General features: G+C 33.5%; 1 protein-coding gene across 1 annotated transcript in view; it reads right to left on the bottom strand.

Moving 5' to 3' along the window:
- The window catches only part of pkn2b (protein kinase N2b), a 70,349-nt gene that overhangs the window by 33,564 nt on the left and 13,252 nt on the right, over positions 1-23,533 (bottom strand). The window contains exon 2 of the mRNA XM_056459794.1: positions 11,233-11,533. Coding sequence (XP_056315769.1) covers positions 11,233-11,533 — 301 coding nt within the window. The remainder of the gene's footprint in view (positions 1-11,232; positions 11,534-23,533) is intronic.

Below are 23,533 nucleotides of genomic sequence, written 5' to 3'. Positions count from 1 at the left end.
TTGTCTTTTTGGCAACAAAACAGTACTGCCAGATTAAAGTGTAGTTCTTATTATAAAAAACAACGTCTTGGTTTGTGGTGTAGAAATAAAACTGACACCTCAGACTAAAACTTTGGCAATAAAATCAGCCATAAAAAAAAACAGTTTATTGTGTACAGTCATTATCTATCTATGACTAAATAAATGTTTTGCTCTGGAGTTATTTCTTAAGGTATATTATATAACATAAAGAACATTTAACCTCCGAGCCAAAAGCACAACTTGTTAAAACTTGTATCCAAATATTATGAGGGAGATTTTGATCTAACTTTAGCATTTGATGAGTTGTAAAATAAACACAATTGACAATGATATAATGACACCCAGAGAAGGACTTGTGCAGGCAGGAAAAATGCTAATGTTCTCTCAGGTGACAGTGTGCCAGTTTCTCAAAGACTCTCTGTGAGAACAACTAGGCCATCATGGAAAGGCTTGCACAAGATTGAGCAAACACAAACAAAAAACTCTTGAGGCAAAAAAAAAAAAAATGAAAGAAGGGGGCAAAACTGGATTCTCTGTTTTTTTTATATATGTTTATCTTTACCTTAATTAGCCACACTGAAATTCTAAAAAAAATCTAAATCACATCTAATATTAGGTGAAGTTAAAAATACTTAAAACTTTTTTTTTTTTTATAAATAACAAATTGATATTTTGTCACTGTGGAACTCACAAACACATGCAAACAATCCTACTGTACACTTCAGGTTTGTTTTATGAATAGCTGAGGTTCAGAATGATGAGATCATCTACTCAAGTTCTGACAAGAAAACTTTAACACAAATTATACACCTGTGAAGGTTTCTGACAGCTGTCATGACATATAGACATATAGAATCTATACATTAATTTAAATGATAACTAAATTCTAATTAATAAAAATATTTAATACCACTAACATAAAACTCAACATGACATGCATCAATCAATGCACTATTTTAATAACCATACCAAAAACCTCACTATTAGATGAGATGTGGATGTTTCCTTATATCAATCAAGAAGTTATATAAACTACTGGGAAGGGCACAATAACTTTTTTTTGTAACAAATGTTTTTAAAATTGATTATGCCACTCATATACTCCTAGTATATGACAATAGCATATGACAATATACATCATATACAAATTTAGTATTGCAGAAATAAAGAGCACTTTAAAGAATACAGGACAATTTTATTGTTAATATGTAAACATTAGAATTTGAAGGTGAAAAATATCCTAAACAAATGAATAATTTAACAAATTAAACATTTAATAAAGTCATTTAAACTTTTAAATTGTCTCACGCAGAGACTATTTTAATTTATAGGCAGATTCTGCGAAAAGAACAGCAACATGTTTATCATCTGGGGCAGGATCTTTCTTTGTGTTTAATGGTTGCAAAGCTTTCGTTCTTTTTTTGTCAGAACACATGACTATTTAAAGTGTCCCTATCATGGATTTTTTTATATAAATTTTCATGCAATATGTAACAGCTTGAGGTGAAAGCATCCAGTTTTACATCTAAATGCACAGTGTATGAAGTTCTTGACTTTTTAAAAGAAAGAGTGGACTCAGAGTTGTTAATATGAATTGCCATCCAACTAGATCTTTACTAGATTCCTTGCGACCCAAATCTTGTGTGCGCAGACCCTGGAAAATTTGACCCCCCTCACTTCAAACAGTATAGCAGAACACAAGGGGTGGGATTAAAGTATGACCTTATTTATGACAAAAGATGCACTGAGAGAAAATCATTTTATTGCCTAAAGTTCATTCATTCATTTACTTCGGTTTAGTCCCTTTATTCATCAGGGGTCGCCACAGCAGAATAAACTGCCAACTTATCCAGCACATGTTTTACACAGCGGATGCCCTTCCAACTGCAACCCAGTACTGGGAGACATCCATACATTTACCTATAGAGCATGTCTTTGGACTGTGGGGGAAACTGGAGCACATAGAGGAAACCCACGCAAACACGGGGAGAACATGCAAACTACATACAGAAATGCCAACTAACCAAGCTGGGATTCGAACCACTGACCTTCTTGCTGTGAGGTCACAGTGCTTATCACTAAGCCACCGAGCCACCCATTGCCTAAAGTTGAGGCTGTAAAATATAGCATGCAAAATTACGTATTTAGTTGTGTGTGCTTGCTTAGTGCAGCTTGTAGGTCTCTGGTTGACCTGTTACAGCAGCTTTCACACTGGACACGGAAAGAGACGTGATATGATTTCAATGGCTTGGACATGTCAACCAAAGCTCTCACGCAGGAGAACAAACCTATGACCAGTTTACACTGCCATTGTTGAATAATACTGAATGATTGTCTTGAGTTATTACTTAGAGTTATGAAGAATAGAGCAACAGGCTGGTGTACAAATTGCAGTGCTTTATCAAATGTTCCTGCATCAGGCTCACACATATACTGTACCCCGCCTGCTTTTTTCAACACATTGTTTTTGACACATGCTGCATGCAATAGACCAATTACAACAGAATGGCTCATCGTACTAACCACCACAGATTAGCATCACTCAAATGAGGGGTCTGGTATAAAGTGACAGTGAACAAACCATACGGGAGTCAGTGAGAAAATAAGATAAATGATATGCATACGATTATGTGCATACATATAACAACTAAAGCAAACATAATCAGTACTGACGCTTGCAGGGCTGTCTTATTGAACACTAACCAATGAAATTAAATCTCTGCCAGCCATCACTCCACGATTAGCTAGATTACACAGTTATAGTTTGATTATGAAACAGGTTTGTTATTAAAAACAGGTTCATATTATGGCTGCACGATATTGGAAAAATATGACATTGCGATATTTTATTTTTCTGCGATTTATAATGCGATATGAATACAATTTTGGCAGAATTCTATTTAAAGCTATAAGAAGCTCTATTGGGAGTAAATAATTAACTTTGATTGGAATAATACTAGAGGAGAGAAAATATTGCAAGACTAAATAAATAAGATAAAAGTGAAGTAGTCAGAAATTCAGGTGCAGTAATACGATATGATTTGATATTATCATATTTTGCCTCCGATAATGAAACATCACGATATAATCACAAAAAAAATTCACAATATATCATGATATTTGTAAATGAAGAGGGAAAAATGCAACAAATAGTTATAAGATGTATTTCTATTATTAACAGAACATTTATTTCTTAGAGTTGCAACATTGATATATGTTTGATCCACCATAATGATAAGTGCCACCTCATGCATATCGCTATTTTGTCCTGCCCCTATTGAATAATCAAACATAATGTAAAATGTAAACACTGTGCATTCTTCATTGCTGTGCTTTAGATAATGCAGATGCTGGCTATTGCGAATGCACACATTGTGATATTGATGCTGAAACAATATATTGTGCAGCCCTAGTATAAATCTGATCATTTGCTTAGATTAATTTATTTCTCATCATCTTGTGGGAACATGAATACAAATGACTCTTCCACAGAGAAGCCAATGCTCTTTAACACTGACATGTTAGGAATTGCCATTTGTGTAAAAAAGATTTTAAAAAAGTAAAGGCTTACAGTGCCTTCATGTAGTGATTTTGTACATTGACTTTCACTTTTTAAAAGTCTAAAGCCAAAAAGAAACGAAAACATAAGCAGAAATATTTCACAATGATTTGTGTTGTTCTTTAGAAAGTGCTTAGGTTAGACATATTAAACTAAAAGTGTGACAGTGGATAATCAATTACTTAAGTTTGCCCAATTCAGCATGTAGAACAAAAACTGTAGTGACAAAACTAAGCAAATGACACAAGTCAAGAGGCAACACAAAAACTGGATGTCCACTAAATATTTCTAAGTGAAAAAGACTATCAGACAACATTTACATTAATTAATCCCTCTCTTTTTATTGTAAATAAGTTCAAGCACACAAAACTACCACACATCCCTAGCAGCAAGTACTGTGATAATTGTATGTATAAGTTTATGATTTGTATGTGTGTAGCACTAGTTCCGGTTTCACTTTGTGAAATGTGAATACAGACTACTGCAACCTACAGGAATGTCCTGGTCTTTAAATATAAACACATTTGATTTTGAACCAAGCGATTTACAATCACACACAAGTCAAAACTGATTACATTTGTAATAATAACTTTGCATGATTTTATCCAAGAATGTGATGTAAAGATAATTGATCTAGGCTGTGCATTGAGAAATGAATTACTGCAATGTCATGGGCTCAATAATCTTAATAGTGACAATAATAACAATAAAATAAGCAAACCGACAAGGAGTCAAACAGCATGTGATGACTTTTACTGTAAAAAAAAAAAAAAACTGGTATTGTTTCATTTATATATTTGGTCATTTTTATTTGTACTTGTATTGAAGATTAAACAAAAATCCAGTAGAGTTGATGGGAATTCCTCATCTAATTATACTGAGATTTAGGATATTCAGAATAACCTTATCTAGAACAGAGACTCCTATTTGTAAACACATGAAACTTCCTGAAGTTTGGTGAGTGAATCACAGGATCATGAATAAAACAAACCAACTGGCCCAGAGACATTCTATGCATTTCATAAACATGCAAGCAAACTCACTACAATCTGCAATCTACAATTTATAATTTATACGATCTGAAAAGTTCTAAAGAAAGAAAGAAAGAAAGAAAGAGCAGGGTTCCATAAAACTAATTGTTGTCCCAATAAAATTAAAGTTAACGTAACAAATCCAAGTGGATTGAACATAAAACAACTACTGTACGTTGTCCAAAATAGAAGTGTTGTTTCAAGTGTTGTTTCAAGAAGAATTGTGTTGTTTCAGCTCACTTTAAAGAAAGAAAGAGAAAAAAAGATAAAGAGGAAAACAAAGAAAGAGTAAGAGGGAGAGAGAAAGAAGAATACAATTCAGTGATTTTTTTTATTAAGTGTTTGTGGAACCAGGAAAAGCATCAGATTTGTCATGGGTGTCCCACTACTAATGCCAGGAAAGACACACTTCCTGTCCTAATTCTCCTCTAATCCCTCCATCACCCTCCCCCTCGTGAAGATGACCAGGTTGCTTTTGTACGAGCAATAAAAACACACATCCAAATGCACCACACTGGAAACACACCTTGAATCCTCTGAGGCCAAATACAAGCTTGTTTATGCCTTTCACTTGTTTGTTTGTTCATTCAGTTATAATAAGAAAAACATTACTAAAACAGGAATTTCAATGTAATATGCTAATGACAATGCTAAATTAAGAAGATAACTTGTGAATCATGTATGATTTGATATTCTTTAGATCTGAAATTGATGTGAAATTGAAATAATTCTGATGACCTTTCTCAAATGACGATAATCATCATTCGTAATCACAACTATGATGCAAAGCAAAATTATTGTGATATTGTTTACCCATTATTTAGAGTGACTGAAACACAACTAAAATATCATGTTTTTGTTGACTAGAATTATGATTCCTATGTCAACCAAAACTTGACTAAAAAACAGAATATCCTGACTAAACATTATAAAACCAAAAAATAAATCAAATTTAAATACGATTCAGATCAAAGGCCAGATTAGCTAACAGATTTGGTCAATGTAAAACTATAGTCAACATTTATTTAAGACATGCAGAGAAAAGCTAGAAATGAAAAGATGTTGAACCTTTTCTGAAGGAGACATTTTACATGTTTGTAAAAGTTTCCCTTTAAGTGGCAAAACTTATGTAAGGAAAGAACTAAAATGAATAATGCAATGTGTGATAAACATGTATAAAGTGTTTACCACGGGTAATATGATGCTTGATATTTAACTTATCAACTAAAGTTTGACTAAACCATTATCTCATCATTTAAAAACACACTAAGTCACTGATACAACAAAAAAAAAATCACATTAAAAGAATAGTCCACGCAAAATTGTTCCTAGCATTTATGAATTACTTTCTTCTGTTAAACACAAACCAATATATTCTGAAAAAAACATTGGTAAAAAAGCAGTCACTGAAACTAGGCCTGTCACAATAATCAATATTTCGACTTATCGTGCAATAGTTGGAACTTAATATTTTGTTGAGCATAACATTAAAGCCATTTTACAATAACATTTACATTCCACCTCACAGATGACAAAGTTTAAACGTGAGAATTTACCTAATAGAACATTATGTATAACAGGACATTTACCTTTTTAACATCAAATTATAGAATAAATAACCTTAAGAATGATAAATATTTTAAAGTCTTTATGGCTATTTAAAGTATTTATGGTTATTATTATGCTGTTATATAATCATTACATAATCAATGGCATAAAAGGATCTCAAAAATGCAATAATATAGCTTATGGCAACAATTTCTGTGACAATATATCTCACAACAAAAGATCCTTATTGTGACAGGCCTGATTGAAACATCCAACAGAAGAAACAAACAAACTATGGAAGGCAAAGGCTGTTTGTTTTTTTTTACATTCTTCAGTATATTTTCCTTTGTGTTCACCAAAAAAAAAGGAAACAAACAGGATTGGAACAAGCAGAAGATGAGTAAACATATTTTTTATTTATTTAATTTATAATTATTTTAAGAATAATAAAAAATTATCTTTTTAATTTCACTTAAAGAATTGAAACTTTTTAAAGAGCATACATTATCACAAAAAATGAATATTCAAACTAACATTACAGCACAAAAGCAGTGTCTTGAGATTGAAAAGCAGTGTCGGGAAAGAAACTATGTCATTTTTTTCAACCACAAGGTCACAGAAAAAGAAACCAGTTGGTTTTATTGCAGTTGACAACGATTACAATGAAGATTTTAAATAAGATTGTGGGTGTCATCCAGATCTCCTAACATTCAGATGGGCTTTGGGTCATTAGCAGATTCAAAGCCTTGTGCTTTTTTTTTTGTCCAAAAATCCTTAAATTGTGTGAATTGTGGTCTTTAAAATGATTTTAAAGCTGCGGATCAAGTCAGGGCCTTTCTGAATCAACAACAGCAGGTATATCACACAGGACATAAACAGCAGTAAGATGCCAGTCACACACAACACATCTTGAATCTAATAATTGCAAGGCGGAGCACTCAGGAATGTGTTTTTTGCTCTTTAAAACACCACCTCCACTATCTTGGCTTTAAAAAAAAAATGTCATGCAAACTTGCTACTGTAAACAGAAGCCTGCAATGTTTGTCCTACATCTGAGTTCTGATTGGTTCACTGCTTTGGAACTGACATTGATGAATGACACTGTGTAAAAGTTGAAATTCTTTTAGCACTAGAATTACAGAGGCAATTTTTACAATTGAATAGCTTTGTTGAAATAAAACACACACATTATTTATATATATATATATATATATATATATATATATATATATATATATATGTATGTATGTATGTATGTATGTATGTATATGTAATTCCCTGACTTTTACTAAATGTGTATATTACATTCTAATGTTATTTTACTAAAATTACAACACAAAATTCTGACTTTTTCTCGACCTAGAACTACGATAGTGATCAAAATAACCGCTTGCAATTCAGTGTCAGCTACTTTTCCCTTGTGACTAAATATGCGTGCCACTGTTGCCTAGCAACTTCCTGATAACAAAAACTTTCTGTTAGCAAAAACATAACTTTACCTCAGACATTGTGAAATGAAAAGGAAAGTGAGGCGTCAACATAAGTGGGTTGTCTAATGTAGCCTAACTATACATTCATAGGCTATATTCCCAAATAAATAGTATTTAGTAAAATATAATATAGAATTATGGTGATGACTACAGTAAATATGACAGACATTCAAAGCTTAACTTTAATATCTCAATAGAAGGTTTGAATGTAAATCTGATATAACAATATGACATCTGATATGAGAACTGTCAGAATGTCTGCTGTGGTAATTCTAGTTACAGAATTCTGGTAGTTCCAGTGTCAACTTGATACAGTTTCTAAAAATGTGGCACTTTTGCATGACATGCATATCTGCAGAATCACCAGTATAAAATCATTACTCTATTCGGCAGGTATGTGGTCACAGGCTGGCTGTCTAGTGCCTCTGGAGAATATTAAATTGACTAAAACTGACATCATGTTGCAGTTTTAAAACGTGAAATGTGGGGGGTAATATTTTAGCCTTCTGAATTCATTTTAATTTTAGTCGACTTAACTTTTAGCTCACTAAATCTTCTCTAGACTAAAATCTATCCAGTTTAGGTAAATTTGTATATAATTTAACTATGCATATCTCTAACATTTTAAGTTTATGATATACTCTAGATCGGCGACACAGTGGCGCAGTAGGTAGTGCTGTCGCCTCACAGCAAGAAGGTCGCTGGTTCGAGCCTCGGCTGGGTCAGTTGGCTGTGTGGAGTTCGCATGTTCTCTCTGCGTTCACGTGGGTTTCCTTTGGGTGCTTCCTCCGGGTGCTCCGGTTTCCCCACAGTCCAAAGACAAGTGGTACAGGTGAATTGGGTAGGCTAAATTGTCTGTAGTGTATGAGCGTGAATGAGTGTGTGTGGATGTTTCCCAGAGATGGGTTGCGGCTGGAAGGGCATCCACTGCGTAAAACAAATGCTGGATAAGTTGGCGGTTCATTCCGCTGTGGCGACCCCAGATTAATAAAGAGAATAAGCCGACAAGAAAATGAATGATATACTCTAGGAGAGAGCAAATTAATTATTATATGAACATATTAGGAGTTGGACAATACAGGTTAAAAATGAATGTGCCAATAATAGGCTTTACTGATCTATGACCTTACATTTAAGCACTGACATAGAAGCCTGCTCATTCACAAACAAACAACTAAAACTGTGTTCTCACCTAACACTGATGCAAAATAAGGATGTCAAAACAAGGATATTCATGAACTAGTAAATGTGTGCAACAGTTAAATCAAAACTGAAAGTAAGAGCGTGTTGTGGCGTGTTTACTGTATAAGACATTAAGGATTCTTTCAGTATAGAAGTGCATTGTGTGCGGTCCAATTTTAAATTCATTACCACTGTATAGCCAAAAAGCCGATCTTGAGGGTTAAGATCTTATCAGTAAGCGTGACTGATGGCATTTTAAAACAAATTTCACATTTACAAATGCAAGTTTACAAAAAGCAATCTTATCCTCATTGTGATAGAAAAAAAAGAGAATATATTTATAAAAATGTGATATCAAAATCCAAAAACAGAACGGCAGTTAAAACGGGGTAATATACGCTCCTCCTTTATCATTTTTTTTGCGAAAAAAAACATGCATCTATGCTAAAATTGCAGTTAATAATTTATGGAAATGGAAAATTTTAAAATACATCTAGAATATTTCATATTCATTGCAATTATTTATTCTTTCCTCACTTTTGTTTTATTATTTTATTTTATTATTTTTTGTTTTATACCAGTTAAGACATAGGACATATATTTGTTGTAAAATGAAACAGTATGTGGTAGTTCTTGTTAATAAAGCATTTATAAATAAAGAAAGCTCTTAGCTTTTCTTCTGCTCTTTTCTTTATATATAGTAACCGTTCACAAAGAGACGCACTGTAATATGTGTCATAACAGAAAATGCCACGAGCTTAACATAACACATATAGAGAGACTTCATCCATGTACGTCATATTGTTGCTTTGCATTCATTTATGATATAACTTGGGGGTCACATTAAATTATTGCAGCGTTATCAATACAAAAATTACAGGGAAATAAAAACACCCAGGCTAGTAAACATACGTTCCTCCTTCTAAAATTAGCTGGTGGTTCAAGTAAGTAACAGTTTCAAAACGTAAATGTGAGCCTCTTGTGTAAGCACAAATACTGTACAAAACCTTCTATTTTTGATAATCCTTTAAACCCCTGGCAAATCATTATCATTGTTCTTTGTTGTGGTGATTTTTTTTTTCAGCAATCTATTACAGTGTAGAGTAATACCCTTGGATAACTGTTGTTTTGGATACGAAGCCCTTGGTTGTACAACCACAGCAGAGCAAAAAAGGGCTGTGGTGGTAATAGTACCAAGGTCTTTGTCAGGTTGAAATAGTAATAACATGGTACTCTTCAATGCAAACTGCACTAGTGTTACTTACATGGAGTGCTGAAGAACCTTCCAAAAACATGGTATTATTATTATTATTATTTACTTTAGCCATTTTATTTTTGAAATCGGTCCACACCACAATGATATTTCTGATTTACAAATTTTAGACAAACCACAACATAAGTTAATATTAAAAGATTCAACCACTTGTTTGTCATTTAGGAAAACTTTTCTGATGTTCCAATTACATGATTGAGCATAAGTTTTTTTTTTATATACTGTCGTTTAATTATTTCAGTCTGTGTGAAAGAAAACGTATAAATATTATTACAAATTTTGTGCATGTATTCACTCTCAGACCATCTACGATGTAAATGATTTATTTTTTTTTGTGTATCATTAAACAATAATTTTGCCTGAAACCATGGTGCTTATCCTTAGAACGCAAATCAATGCAAATTTGTGTCAAAAAAATATACGCATAAAACAAAATTATTACCCATGGATCCTGGCAATATATTGAGGTCTTGTGAAGAAAAACTGAGAAAAATAAGAATCTGAGTTACATTGAACGTTTACAAAATAGACCACAATATTTTCCTTACTCCATGCCACAGCTTCAGCAAGTGTGTCAAAGAGATTATGCTCATGCTAGTCTGAAAGGAGATCATTATACATTTCTTGTATTTTCTTTTATTATTTTAACTATCAAAGTGCTGCCAGCTGCAGATTTGCATATTATGAATAAATAAAAAAAATAAAAATAAATAAATAAATAAAATAAATAAATAAATAATAATAAAAAAATAAAACCGTAGTGTTCTGCTGAAAAAAAATTAATTATTATTATTATTTTTTTAATTTAGATTGCCTGAGGGTGAGTAAATTAACAACAAATTAAAATTAGCAGCAAACCCAATTTTAGATGCCTTGGGATGAGCATTAATAATAAAATTTAATTCTTGGCTAAACCTTTAAGTAGCAGAAAACATCTCATGAAATCATTTATATTATTTGTTGGCCTAGTGCTATAACCTAATAATAAAACATGGTAATACATGTTAAAACATGGTGATTTTCTGAAATTTTGGCAACAATTAAAATAATAATAATAATAATAATAATAATATCTATATCTATATAGAAGTGATATGAATTTTGATGGAGGAATAAAACCAGCCATACCTACAACCTCCTCAGGGTCCTTCACCACTATGTGTGCGTTCAGTTCCTGAAGCTCCTGGTGCAGCTCCTCTACCTTCTTGTTAGACTTTTTCAGCATGTTGTCCACATACGCCAGACTCTTCTTATCAGTGGTGACCTTCCTCAGGTTCTCTGCTCCTTCTTTAATCTTCAGTTCTTTGCGGATCTCTCGCTTTATCTGGTCCTTGATCTCATCCAGGTTTTTTTGGACCATCGTGTCCGAGAAGTCCACGTTCTGGTCGAAATCCAGCCGTCCCGAAACCATCGGACCCCGAGCATCATTCTGAGTAGTGCGAGAGAGAAAAAGATAGCAGAAATGTTTACAATTATCCGAGGCATTCAATGACATGCAATGCATCCTGGAATGCAGCAACATTCTCAAGACACAACGCAATGGCAAATTCTCAGAGTAATAAGTGGTTTGCATTCTGTGAGTAATATCTTTCGATGCTGTAGAATGATGGGAATTCACTTTCGCATACACAGTGGTGGTGCATATAATGATCAGGTTCAGGTTGTTATGCAACGGAATAAAGCACTAGTTAATCAGCTTGAGGAGGCCCAGACATCTCACAAGAACAATGCAACACCTTCACACAAGCACAAGGGTCAATAAAAAAACAACAATGAACACACACACCACACCACACACAGTTTAATAAGTCCATAAAAACTTTTAGAAATATACTCAATTAATTATTTTTATTTATTTTGACATTTTATGACCGCCAGAGATGAAAATTAATGGTTTTATTTAAAAATTCTTCATTCTGTTGAACACTAAAGAATATACTATATTATGAAAGTCAATGGTGACAGGCTTCCAGCTTTCTTCAAAACATCTTTTTGTGGTCAACAGAAGAAAGAAAGTCCAACAGGTTTGGAACAAGAGGATGATGAGAAAACAATGGCAGAATATTTTGGTTAACTATACTTTTAAATACGTCACACTGAAGAAGAAAAAAGTAAATGACGTACAATGTACTCAAATATTTTCCAACTGATGAAACAAAATGGTATTTTTCATCTAAATTTGATTTCTTTGGTTTTGACTGTAATTCTTAAAAAATGTGAAATGTACTAGAATAAATGATGAAATGCATTTTAAAACATATTTACTCAAAAAAAGAGGAAACTTAATAGATAAATGCTTAGCTATGCTGATATTATTACTATCACTGTGTTACCAACGTGTTGCATTTAAAATGCTAATGTGTGCTAGCTAGGCCTGTCACAATCAATATTGACTTATCGCACAACACATGGACATGACCTCAATCATTTTTGGTGATACAATATATATCGCCCATTAGGCATGGGATGCTAAACGTTTTCAAGGTATACTGTGGTTTGGAAAAGTCAAGGTTTTAATACCGCCAACATTTTCTGTAATACCATCCCTAAGGTAAGTGTAAGATCTTTTATTTACATTTTGTCTTGTTTTTTAGAACAGTATCTCCAGCAGAAAAAATATCCAAATATGCCGTTTTAAATTGTACAGTAATCCGTGTTTTTGAAACAAATGAAGACAGCAGAAGTCAATGATGCATTTGAATTGTATAGCCTGAAATGTTTACTACTCCAAAATACCATAAATCGAATAGAATATATTGTTTTCAAAGGGGGAAAAGATTTTTGTTTTTTTACCCAGACATTTAAAAAGAATATATTTTAGAGCAGTGAGCACAATACTGTGATATTTTTATCCAAGGTTATCATACCGTCAGAATTTCATACCGGCCATACATAAAAACCAATTCTAGCTACATTTTAAATGATGTTCAACATCTCTATCTTTATTGGAGGTGTCAGTGTCAGTGTAGTTAAAAAAAATATCATAAAAAGATATCACAGCCTCTGTTACTTTTTACCTTGCGCATTTTGTTAACATTTATTATTACTTATTTAGAATATGCGTTTTCACATTCTGATTCTATTGCCTAATTATTAAATTGTTAAAATGACTATAATTAAATTAAATTTACTTAAGAATAAAATAGTATGTGTTCTTTGAGAAAGTATACTTGCATTGTGAATATATTACATTATATAATGAGTGGAATAAAATGGTCTTAAAATGACAATAATATTGTTTATTGCAATATATTTTGGTGAAATATATCGTACAATAAAAACTAGATATCTTGACAGGTCTCTACTATAGCCAATACAAAATATTAATTCATTCACGTGACATAGAAATATATAAAACACTAAATAAATGAATACTCTAAGGCAGAGATGCCCAAACTAGGGCCTGCGGGCCAAGCTGGCCCTTTGTATTCTTTGATTTGGCCCGCCAGAGGAAAAATGATTGGGAACGGTTGGGGAATGCCTTTAACAGAGATTCTCATTTCTATTTCAATGTAACCTTTTGTCTGTTTGTTTTATTGTTGAGCTACAAATAAACAAAATTAAATTAAATGTTTCAATAAAATGTTGTAAATTAAATAGATTTTTTTAAATGTACATAGTGTCACTTAACGCATAGGGGAAAAGCAGAAGACATTAGCATGCAAATCAAGGCAAAGTTTGTAAAAATAATATACATTTTCGAAAAATTAGAATGCATTAGTAAATACGTTTGAAGAAACATTTTCTTTTTCTTTTTAATTATTATTAAATAAATTAGAAAATTACCCATGGCAACTTTAATGTTATACAGTTTGCTATATTTACCTTCGGCCCACAGCTCTCAATCAAGCTTGGATTTTGGCCCTTCATAAGAAAATGTTTGGGCACCCCTGCTCTAAGAAATCACTTTAAGAGTGCTTAATTTAGTTACTTAAAACTGACTTCAAATATATACTGTGATGTGCTTTTGTCACAAGACCTATTGATTTGGGCATACACCATTTCTTTTGGTTAAAAAAAAAAACATTATCAATGAATAGAACTGAACTGACGCTTATCGAAATAGAGCTGAATAAATGCAACTATTGTCTTCATTAGAGCCGCTTAGTAGGAAACACATGGTTTCAAAACTGACAAATTTTGTAACATGATCTCCTTTTCATTACAAAGCTGCTTTGAAACAGTCTGTATTGTATAACACATAAAATAAATAGATGTGACCTTTCTATAAAAAACAAATGTAAAACAAAAAAAAATGCTACGACTATGCTAAACAATCATCTTGCATTAAAATGTATGCATGTCACTGACCACAAAACAAATTCAACCGTATTACACACATCAGAACAGGATATGTTTGTTAACTGAATGACTTCAGGACAAAATTGCTCTAATTTACAACCATTTACAAATTATTTACAACCATTAGGATGATTTGTTCTCATCCATCTGACAAAAGCCAGACACCAAAACAAGTTAAGCTGAGAATCATGTTCCACCTCGGGTCAGTCGAGTAAACAACCTTGCCAACCACAGCATAGCCTGCAGTTCTCAAAGTTCACACAAACATGCCCGCGTGGCGAATGAGAAGACCCCTCCTGAGAGAGATTTATGGACATACAGCATTCAGAGCATGTTATCAGCAGGGTGGGGTCAGAACACACAGAACACTGACTGAGGAGACCAACTGCTTCAAATCAACTAAATGTGGCCACACAGAGCGGAAAAAAGTGGTGTGATTTAAACTAGGGGCTTCCTGCAAAAAAAGAGGAGTATAAATGTCTGAAAGGTCAACACAAGCTTTATAGAGCAACAGTCCATAAATCGTGTAGCTATAGCCCTTATCCAGAAGATATAATGCCAGGATGAGGCTACTTCATTAATCTACATTTTTATTTCAAAACAGTCCACACAAGCAGAGCTATTCATTCACACTGAAACGGACTCGGAGTGGGCACTTTACCGGTAAAAAGTGAACAGAGAAATTCCAGCAATATAGATGTTTAAACATAAATTCAAAGAGAATGTATGTTAACAGCATAATCGAAACATCTGTTTACATTTTTTCAAAACAAAGCCAGAGAGTTAAGAAATCATCTGTGTCTAATATTCATCTGTAAGTGTGTTTTATAGTTTAAAACAAGATAAATAAACATTATATTACATACACAGCATTATATGGACAGTGTTGCCTCTAGGATTTTTTCCAGCTGTGGCAGCAGGCCTTTTTTACACAGATCTACTAACTACCTGTTGCGTTATTTCAATGACAAATGTCGTGAGCATAGTATTACGAGTCAAGATTGCATTTATGTAATAGCTTACAGCATGCGAATCTCTTTATTTGCGCGCCGATTTCCTCTGCTCGTGCACAAAACTTCTTGCGCGCCCTCAAATATGCACTGCTCAAGCGCAGATCTTCTTGTGCGCTCTCACATAAATGCTGCTGAAGTATGATTTAGTGCGTTTATGTAACGAGTATGTCTCCAACATTTAATAGATTTGCTAGGAATATTTATGAATATCTCCAATAGACCTGCAGAGCGGTATTAATGCGCCCTGAAGTAAAGTGAAACGGCTATACGTTGTGTTTGCTGGCCTCACGCAGTCAGTCAGTCAGCACGTAACCTTAAAGGGTTAAACAAATGACGCACAGCAGTACTACGGTCGGTTACAGAAAAGTTCACGCTGTTATAATTCACTTACCCTTTAATATGTTTTGGTGCGATTATCACCCGCTATTAAAAAAATAAAATGTTTTGAATGAGAAGCTGTAATGTAGCCGTGGCGGGATGAATTTTAACGTGGCGCCCCGCCATGGAAGAATGAATGTAGCAAACCATGATGGACATGACTAGGGCTGGACGATAAAAACGGTATTGGAATTCATTTACTGAACACCACTGTCAATAACGATAATATAAATGTAAAAAAAATAAAATAAAAAATAGTTCCATATGAAGTTTCGGTATGAAGCTCTATAGCTTCATTAAAATGTGGCTGCTGAGCACACACCTTGGAAGGAATGCAAATAAGCCTTGGGTGTAAGTTTGCCATTTCCAATGCAACAAGGTGCACCTAGATAATGCCATGTGCGCACCGCGATTCATGCAAGTAGAACAAACCAATCTGCTTCACACTTCATATGCAATATACACATTTCAGTAATGGTACAAAAGCACACCCAAACACTGCAGTGTTTCTTCATTTTCTCTATAAACTTGTATCAGAGCTGCAGCAATGGTTTGTCCGTTTGTCATCCTCTGAGAAAATGGTTGATGGTTGCCTAGTTACAGAAAGATGGCAGGGGAGCATGAGTGCAGAGCACAAAGCCCATTGAAAATGGTCAAGAAAACTCACGAGTTTTGGGTTGTCGTCACCACTTCAGGTCAAAATAACAAAACACGTGAAAATGAGTGCCGTATAGCAGCAGTGAGGAGATTGTAAAAAAAAGAGATGTAAGGATGTCGCCAGAGTGGCTTTTTTTTTTTTTTTTCCCATCCCAGCCACTAACACCCATCTGAAAGATTTTTTTTTTTTTTTTTTAGCATAGGGGTAATGTGGATCCAACTTCATAATTTGTAATGTTGTTGCAATGTGTATTTGAATAATGATGGTTAGTTCCTTTACTTTTTGATTTGATTTATCATAATTTGCTTTGTTTACAGAGTTTGAGATTTAATCAATGTATCATTATTATTCACACCTTAAAGTTTGCTTTGATTGCTCAGCATTTACACTAATATTGCACACACTTTGTAACACCTGCTTATTTTATCATAGAGATGAAACCTTTTTGTTTAAATAAATGACTATTAAAACTATTTGCCTTAGAAATGTTGGTAAATTAAAATAAAGTGGTTAAAAATATGATATTTTTAACCCTAATATCCCTGAATGTACTGTTAAAAATAATATTCAATAATTACCAATACCAAATGATATGGAACATGATAATTTTGCTGTATCGCCCAGCCCTAGACGTGACCAAAAAACGTATGCGGATTTACAGTAAACAACATAATTTGTTGAAATTCTGTTATTAAACTGCACAATCCAAATGAAATATTGCTGTTGTTGTTTCTCTATATAACAAAAATGATTGCATTTATTTTGTTTGACATTTTTGCATTTATGAGAAATGCTTGATTATGGATGTGACATCTCTCCGTTAGGGATGTGACTGATGTGAAATTGCCAATTCTGTGACTGTAGTGAATCAAATAATATTGTTTTAAAACATTGACAGAGGGATTGAGAATTTGTACAGTACTGTAAAATACAAACTTATGGAAACAACTTAGAAAGGTTTTCGTTAATTTGGTGAAAACTTTTTTTTATTATTCTTTTAATTATTTATTCCATGGCAAGGTTGACATGTGCATGCAATTGCTCAATATATTATGTTATAAATAAAGTGAATATTATCATAAATCCAGATATTCATAATTTACAATTTGACATTTATTAGTGATCCACTGAACGTTCATCAAAAATAACAACATGTATGAATAAATACTCATATCTTCCAGACCTAAAATGCAAAAAAATTGCCTAAAATTATACTACTCTACAAAGCTCACTGAAATGATACAGAGAAACCAGATATAAAGTTCTCCTACACTTGTACTGTCAGATCACTTAATTTGCAAAATATCCCAAATGTCACAATCTGCGACTTTCTATCTTTACTGGAATGTAAAATGACAAATAAATATAAGAATCTCACAAGGCTAAAGGTGTCATTTTCAAAAACCACCAATTTCACAGGAAAAAAAAAAAGTATATGTGCAAATAAATACTGTAATGACTGCGTACCAGAAAATAGAGAACCAGTTGTGATGTAATAATGAACCAGTTGAAAATGAATTCAAATCATGATTCAGATGGATTAGAAGTTTATATGATTAAATCTTTAAGGAGAACTGACAATCTATTTAGACTATCTTCTTGCCTCTAAACAATGTATTAGTGTTGATAAGTCCACCACTGCTTATGCTGATCACAAGGGTTAAACGCCATACTTTGATAAATCGGATATATTACTTATATTCATGTAACTTATTTGATTTGGGCTTTGTTTTAAAATTTCAGTTATATTTCAATTTCAAAAAACAAATGTGCAGAAATAGCTTAAGAAAAGGGCAGCTTTTCATTAGCTGTAGCCTATGATGTCTTCAATCTCATTTGGTGAAAAATAAAAATAAATAGTCACGAGAAAATTGAACTGAAAAATCAAAATTGTGAATCGATTTATGAGATGAGAGAGCGGTTACATTCCTAAGAACCAGTTCTTACCAAGAAACCGATTCTAGATGTGCAAGAACAGTGCACTGGGAGCAATAATATATTCAGACGTCTCTCAAAACAGTATTCAATCCACACACTACGTAACTGCCTGAAGTTTTAGCCACAGAACTCTGAGTTTGCATCTTTGCTGAAAATGTAATATGAATGTCACAACTACACGTGTTGTTTTCAAATACCACAACTTTCACAGTCCCCACAGCAATCTTAAGAAATTGAGCCAAAATACAAAGAATCTTCAACAAGCTTCCATTTCACAGGTCAAAAAAATTTGTAAGAATTGTTAACAAATGCAACGTCATGGTACTTGGTAATTGATCAATATATTGATTATGCGTTTGATTAATGGCATAGACAAAATTTGGTGCCGATTCTTCCTATTTTCAGTTGTTACATCCTCCCCAATGAAGTCCAATGAAAACAAATAGTGACACATCTGTGTTTGCTTGCGCTATACATTATGTGTTATGTGTTATAAAGCTTCATTAAAATAAAACCACTACATTTTAAAAAGCAAGAGCAGTACAAACGTTTATCTAAATATAGTAACTATAGGCATCTTTACACATTAAAGTGGCACAGAACAAAACTGAAGCAGCATAAAATAAAATAAAACTTATTTACACAAAACGTTTAATACAGAATAGCATCTTTACACTGAACTCTGAGCAGACACCGACCCACTCTGAGGTCCCCTTAAATCAACTGTGTAAAGATGCCTTATTACATTTATACTCAAGTGCAGTATATTCTTTACAGTTAATGCTCTCATCTGTCTGTAACTGTAAAAAAAAAAAAAATACATTAAATAGGCTGTTTCAGAATTGATTTTGGCTTTCTGAATTAAAACAGTGTCAACTTACTGAAATGTTACCCAAAAAAATCCTAATAATCACATGACAAAAAAGTAAAATCAAACATGTATTAAATGTGTACCAAAACAATATAGTTCTTACCACAAAACTGATGATTCCAGCTGTGCACAAAGAGCTCAACATTGTTCCGTCTTAATAGCAAAAAAAAATGCCTCAGGCTGTCATAGGGATTCGGATGTCTCTTGAAACATTACCACTCAAACAGTAAAACTGTAAAGCAGCAGCAAGCTCTTCTTAAAGAGCAGCCAGTGGATATGTGCAAACCAGTCCAGTGTTTAAGCTAGTTTTGGCAACGAGGAGTTCCAATCAAGGTAATCCTGACGTCGGATAAGCCGTTTGTTAAGCAATTGGTGAATGACGGCGACTCAGGCTGAGGTCACGGTGGTCTTAAAATAATGAGGGTCAAAGACATCAGTCCTGCTGCAATTCTAGCTGCCTTCAAAAAAATAAAAATCTCTCAAATTCAACAAAACAACAAATTACTACTTTAAATACAGCCACATGACAATGCTGCGTATTAAGCAAATCATTTCTAGAAAAAATTAGAAAAGAAATCAACAGTGCCTTATGCAGTGCTCTCTGCCACTCAAAAGAATGCATGTTAATGCCAGTTTTATGAAATACACCAGAAAACAGGGCTTTTGTCTATCAATAACACAAGACTGTATGAAGCATACCAAGCAGCTTTCTGTTGGTCAATGCAGTAATGTGACTAATTAGACTGTTACAACATTTATGTGTGGAAATCTTGGTGAAAGCTAATTTTGCAATTGTTTAATAAATTGAATTAATTAAAATAACAATAATCTGTCCAATATTTGTAAGTGTAAACAAATGACTAACACAATTTCACAAAACACATGACTTTTTTTTTCACCCGCTAGCTCGTGACCACTTACATTTTGTTACAACCCTTTCTTCTCATTCCATTAGGTGTCAAAACATGAAGATGCTGAATAAGCCTCTGTAATGTGACTTACAAGTGAGTGCAAAACAGTGAATGAAAAGAATGGGAATTGCGACCATCATTAAATCGATGGGTTCTGGGTATAGAGCATCTAATGCGAGTTCAGACTGCATGATTTTAGCCCCAAATTTGACTCGCTGCAGGTTTTGAGAAACAGCCGATAAATGGCTGAAATCACAGGCAAATTGGTGCTCGTTCACATGAGTCACAATCATGCAGTATGAACTTTCAAAGACGCGATCTGAGAGAATCATCGATGAGTTGCCGATACCCAACTTATATTTGGCATGCTAAATATCTGGAACCTGTCAGCAATTCAACATTATGCCATGTAAAATGAGTTTTGATTGAAAATAACATCTGCGATTAGTTACAGCCAATGAAAGAGCAGCATCCACTAGTGAAGGTATCTGCAGGCCAACGGGAGGTTGGGGGAGAATTTAAAAGTGCTTCTTTTCAGTGTATTTGGACCAAACAAATGGAGGGAAAACTAGTGGAAATTTGGCAGGAGCACCCGTGTCTGTCCAACATCTGAGCAATATCACAACCAGGTCAAAAAAAAGAGAGAAAAAACAAACAAACAAACAAAAAAGTTTAAAAGAAATTGCTAATTCCTTTAAAACCTAAGTGAGCAAAATAAGCCCATTTTCTACCCCACTAAAGGCTTCTTTCTTATGTAGTTAATAACAAAATATATACCTCCCATTGTTTCCATGTCACTTTGCGTGTGTGTTTGCTTGTGAGACGTAGTTTGTGGACTGAGACAAAGGGCCCTACCATACACCTGGCGCAATGTGGCGCAAGGCATGACGCAATTGTTTTTATGTTTTTTTTATCAATTGTTATTTGCTAGTTTCAGCTGAATGCAAGGGTCATTTTGACGTTTTGCACCACGCTGTTTACATAGCAAATGCATTTTAGCTCATATGTGCGCCCATAGGCATTCTGGTCTAAAAAAAGAGGTGTGTTAAGACGCATTGCTGGCACATTGCTATTTTTAGGAACTAAAATAGACTGCACAATAGACCAGTTGAGAGCAGGTCTAAAGTCCAGCACAGAGCGCGTTAGTTGTGCGCCTCGCTTAAACATTGCTTAATACACACAAGATGTAGAGCAATCCACAAATATCTTTACAACTGAAAAAGAAATAAAGGAATAAAATATTACAAAAATTATTATTTACTACATAAATATAAAAACTACTGCTTTCATGCCTTCATCTCGGGGGGCTTTTTTAGTTTATTCATGAAAATTTGCTTTTGTATAATGTTATTATTAATAGCAGTATTATTTATTATATGCATATTCATATTTGTTTTATTAAAAACATACTTAGATTTGCCCACCTGTCAGGTTTTGGACGTATGGGCATAGCATGTGTATTTGGAAATAACTTTTTTTTTTTTTGACCACACTTTGTTATTAAGGTTCATTTATTCATTTGCTGGAAATTATAACTGAATTTAGAAATGGTCTTGAAACAAATTTTTCCGCTTAAACAAATTAATTATGTAGGCTAATGGATGCTGTGCTTCTAACACGTTTCCTTATTCACGAAAGAGAGTGAAAGTAAAGAATGAGGAGACTCATTCTCACGCTGCAGATTGTTTGTTTAACTGTTTTCTTGCTAGTGAAGCGTTCAGTTTTTCCACTTATAAAGTCCGCCACGTAAATAGGAAATGTGTTATGGCGCGACACAACTGACTCTTAAAGGGAATAGGAGATAAGACTCTGATTGGTTTATTCTTAAAACACATCTATAACTCATTAAAAGAATAAAGCTCAACCCTGTTAGACCATGTGCTATGGCGCAAAGCAGATTTTTCCGCCCTAATAGTAAAAGTGGATTCTGACACGCCCTTAATGCTTTTGCGCCCTGCACTTTGGACTTTGCGCCTAGATCGTTAAAACAGAGCCCAAAGTTGTCAGCGATTCTGCAGTCATTCAGTGTAAAACCTCCTGTCGCCGATCCATCTTGCAGTGACAACACTGCAGTGATGGAATTCTACCGCAGAAAGTCATGCAGTGTAAAATCATCTGTGACGCGACTACTTTGGAAACCATGCAGTTTGAACTCAGCATAAGTGTGAATACCTTGCTCAACTCTTTGGGGTTCTCTGATCAAATCACTATCTGATTGCCAAAATGGTTCCATTTACATTTGGCCATATAAATGTGTCTCCAAAATATAATAAGATTCTGATCTTTAAATCCTGTGCTACTTGCAAATTTAACTATGGTATGTCAATTAAAGCACCAGATACACATTTAATTTCTTTTTCTTGTTTTTGTACAGAAACACACGCACATCTATATATATATATATATATATATATATATATATATATATATATATATATATATATATATATATATATATATATATATATATATATATATATATATATATATATATATATATATATATGTGTATGTGTGTATGTGTGTATGTGTGTATGTATGTATGTATGTATATATATATGGAAAAGAATATCAGTTTACAATAAACTGATATCCAATTTCTAGGATTTATTGGTGATAATAGACAGGATTATTGCCTTTTCAGCTTATAAGTAGAGGACTGAAACTAGCCAGACAATAATGTGTGAATTGCTGAGTGGGCAAAAAATAAATAAATAAATAAAAAAAATAAAAAATAAATAAAAAAAGTTTTTTTTTGCTTTTATTCTTGCCATAATAAAAAATATAATTGTAGAGCAACCCATTTTCTCTTGTCATTGATATTTAACTTTAATAGGTAGAGCTGTCCGAGATATGTACAAAGACAAGTAACGCATCAAAGTTTTTAAAAAAAAATCTTGAATGGCTATTAAACTTTATAATCATTCATTTATTTTATTGTCAGCTTGGTCCCTTTATTAATCTGGGGTCACCACAGCGGAATGAATCGCCAACTATTCCAGCAGATGTTTTACGCAGCAGATACACAGCTGCAACCCATCATTGGGAAACACCCATACATTCTAGCATTCACACACATACACTACGGACAATTTAGCTTACCCAATTCACCTAAAGTACATGTTTTTGGACTTGTAGAGGAAACCAACGCCAACACAGGGAGACCATGCAAACTTCACACAGAAACGCCAACTTACCCAGCCGAGGCTCGAACCAGTGACCTTCTTGCTGTGAGGCAAGAGCGCTACCCACTGCGCCACCCAGTTGTCCAACTTTGTAAACATTATAATAAATTATAAAAATAATTTTAAAAAATTTAGTTTTAAAATCTTGAACAACATTAATTATTTGACGTAGT

The sequence above is a fragment of the Danio aesculapii genome, chromosome 6, assembly GCF_903798145.1.
Source record: "Danio aesculapii chromosome 6, fDanAes4.1, whole genome shotgun sequence".
Lineage (NCBI taxonomy): Eukaryota > Metazoa > Chordata > Actinopteri > Cypriniformes > Danionidae > Danio > Danio aesculapii.
The sequence above is the reverse complement of the archived record's forward strand: the minus strand, read 5'-3'. Positions and strand labels throughout refer to the sequence as shown.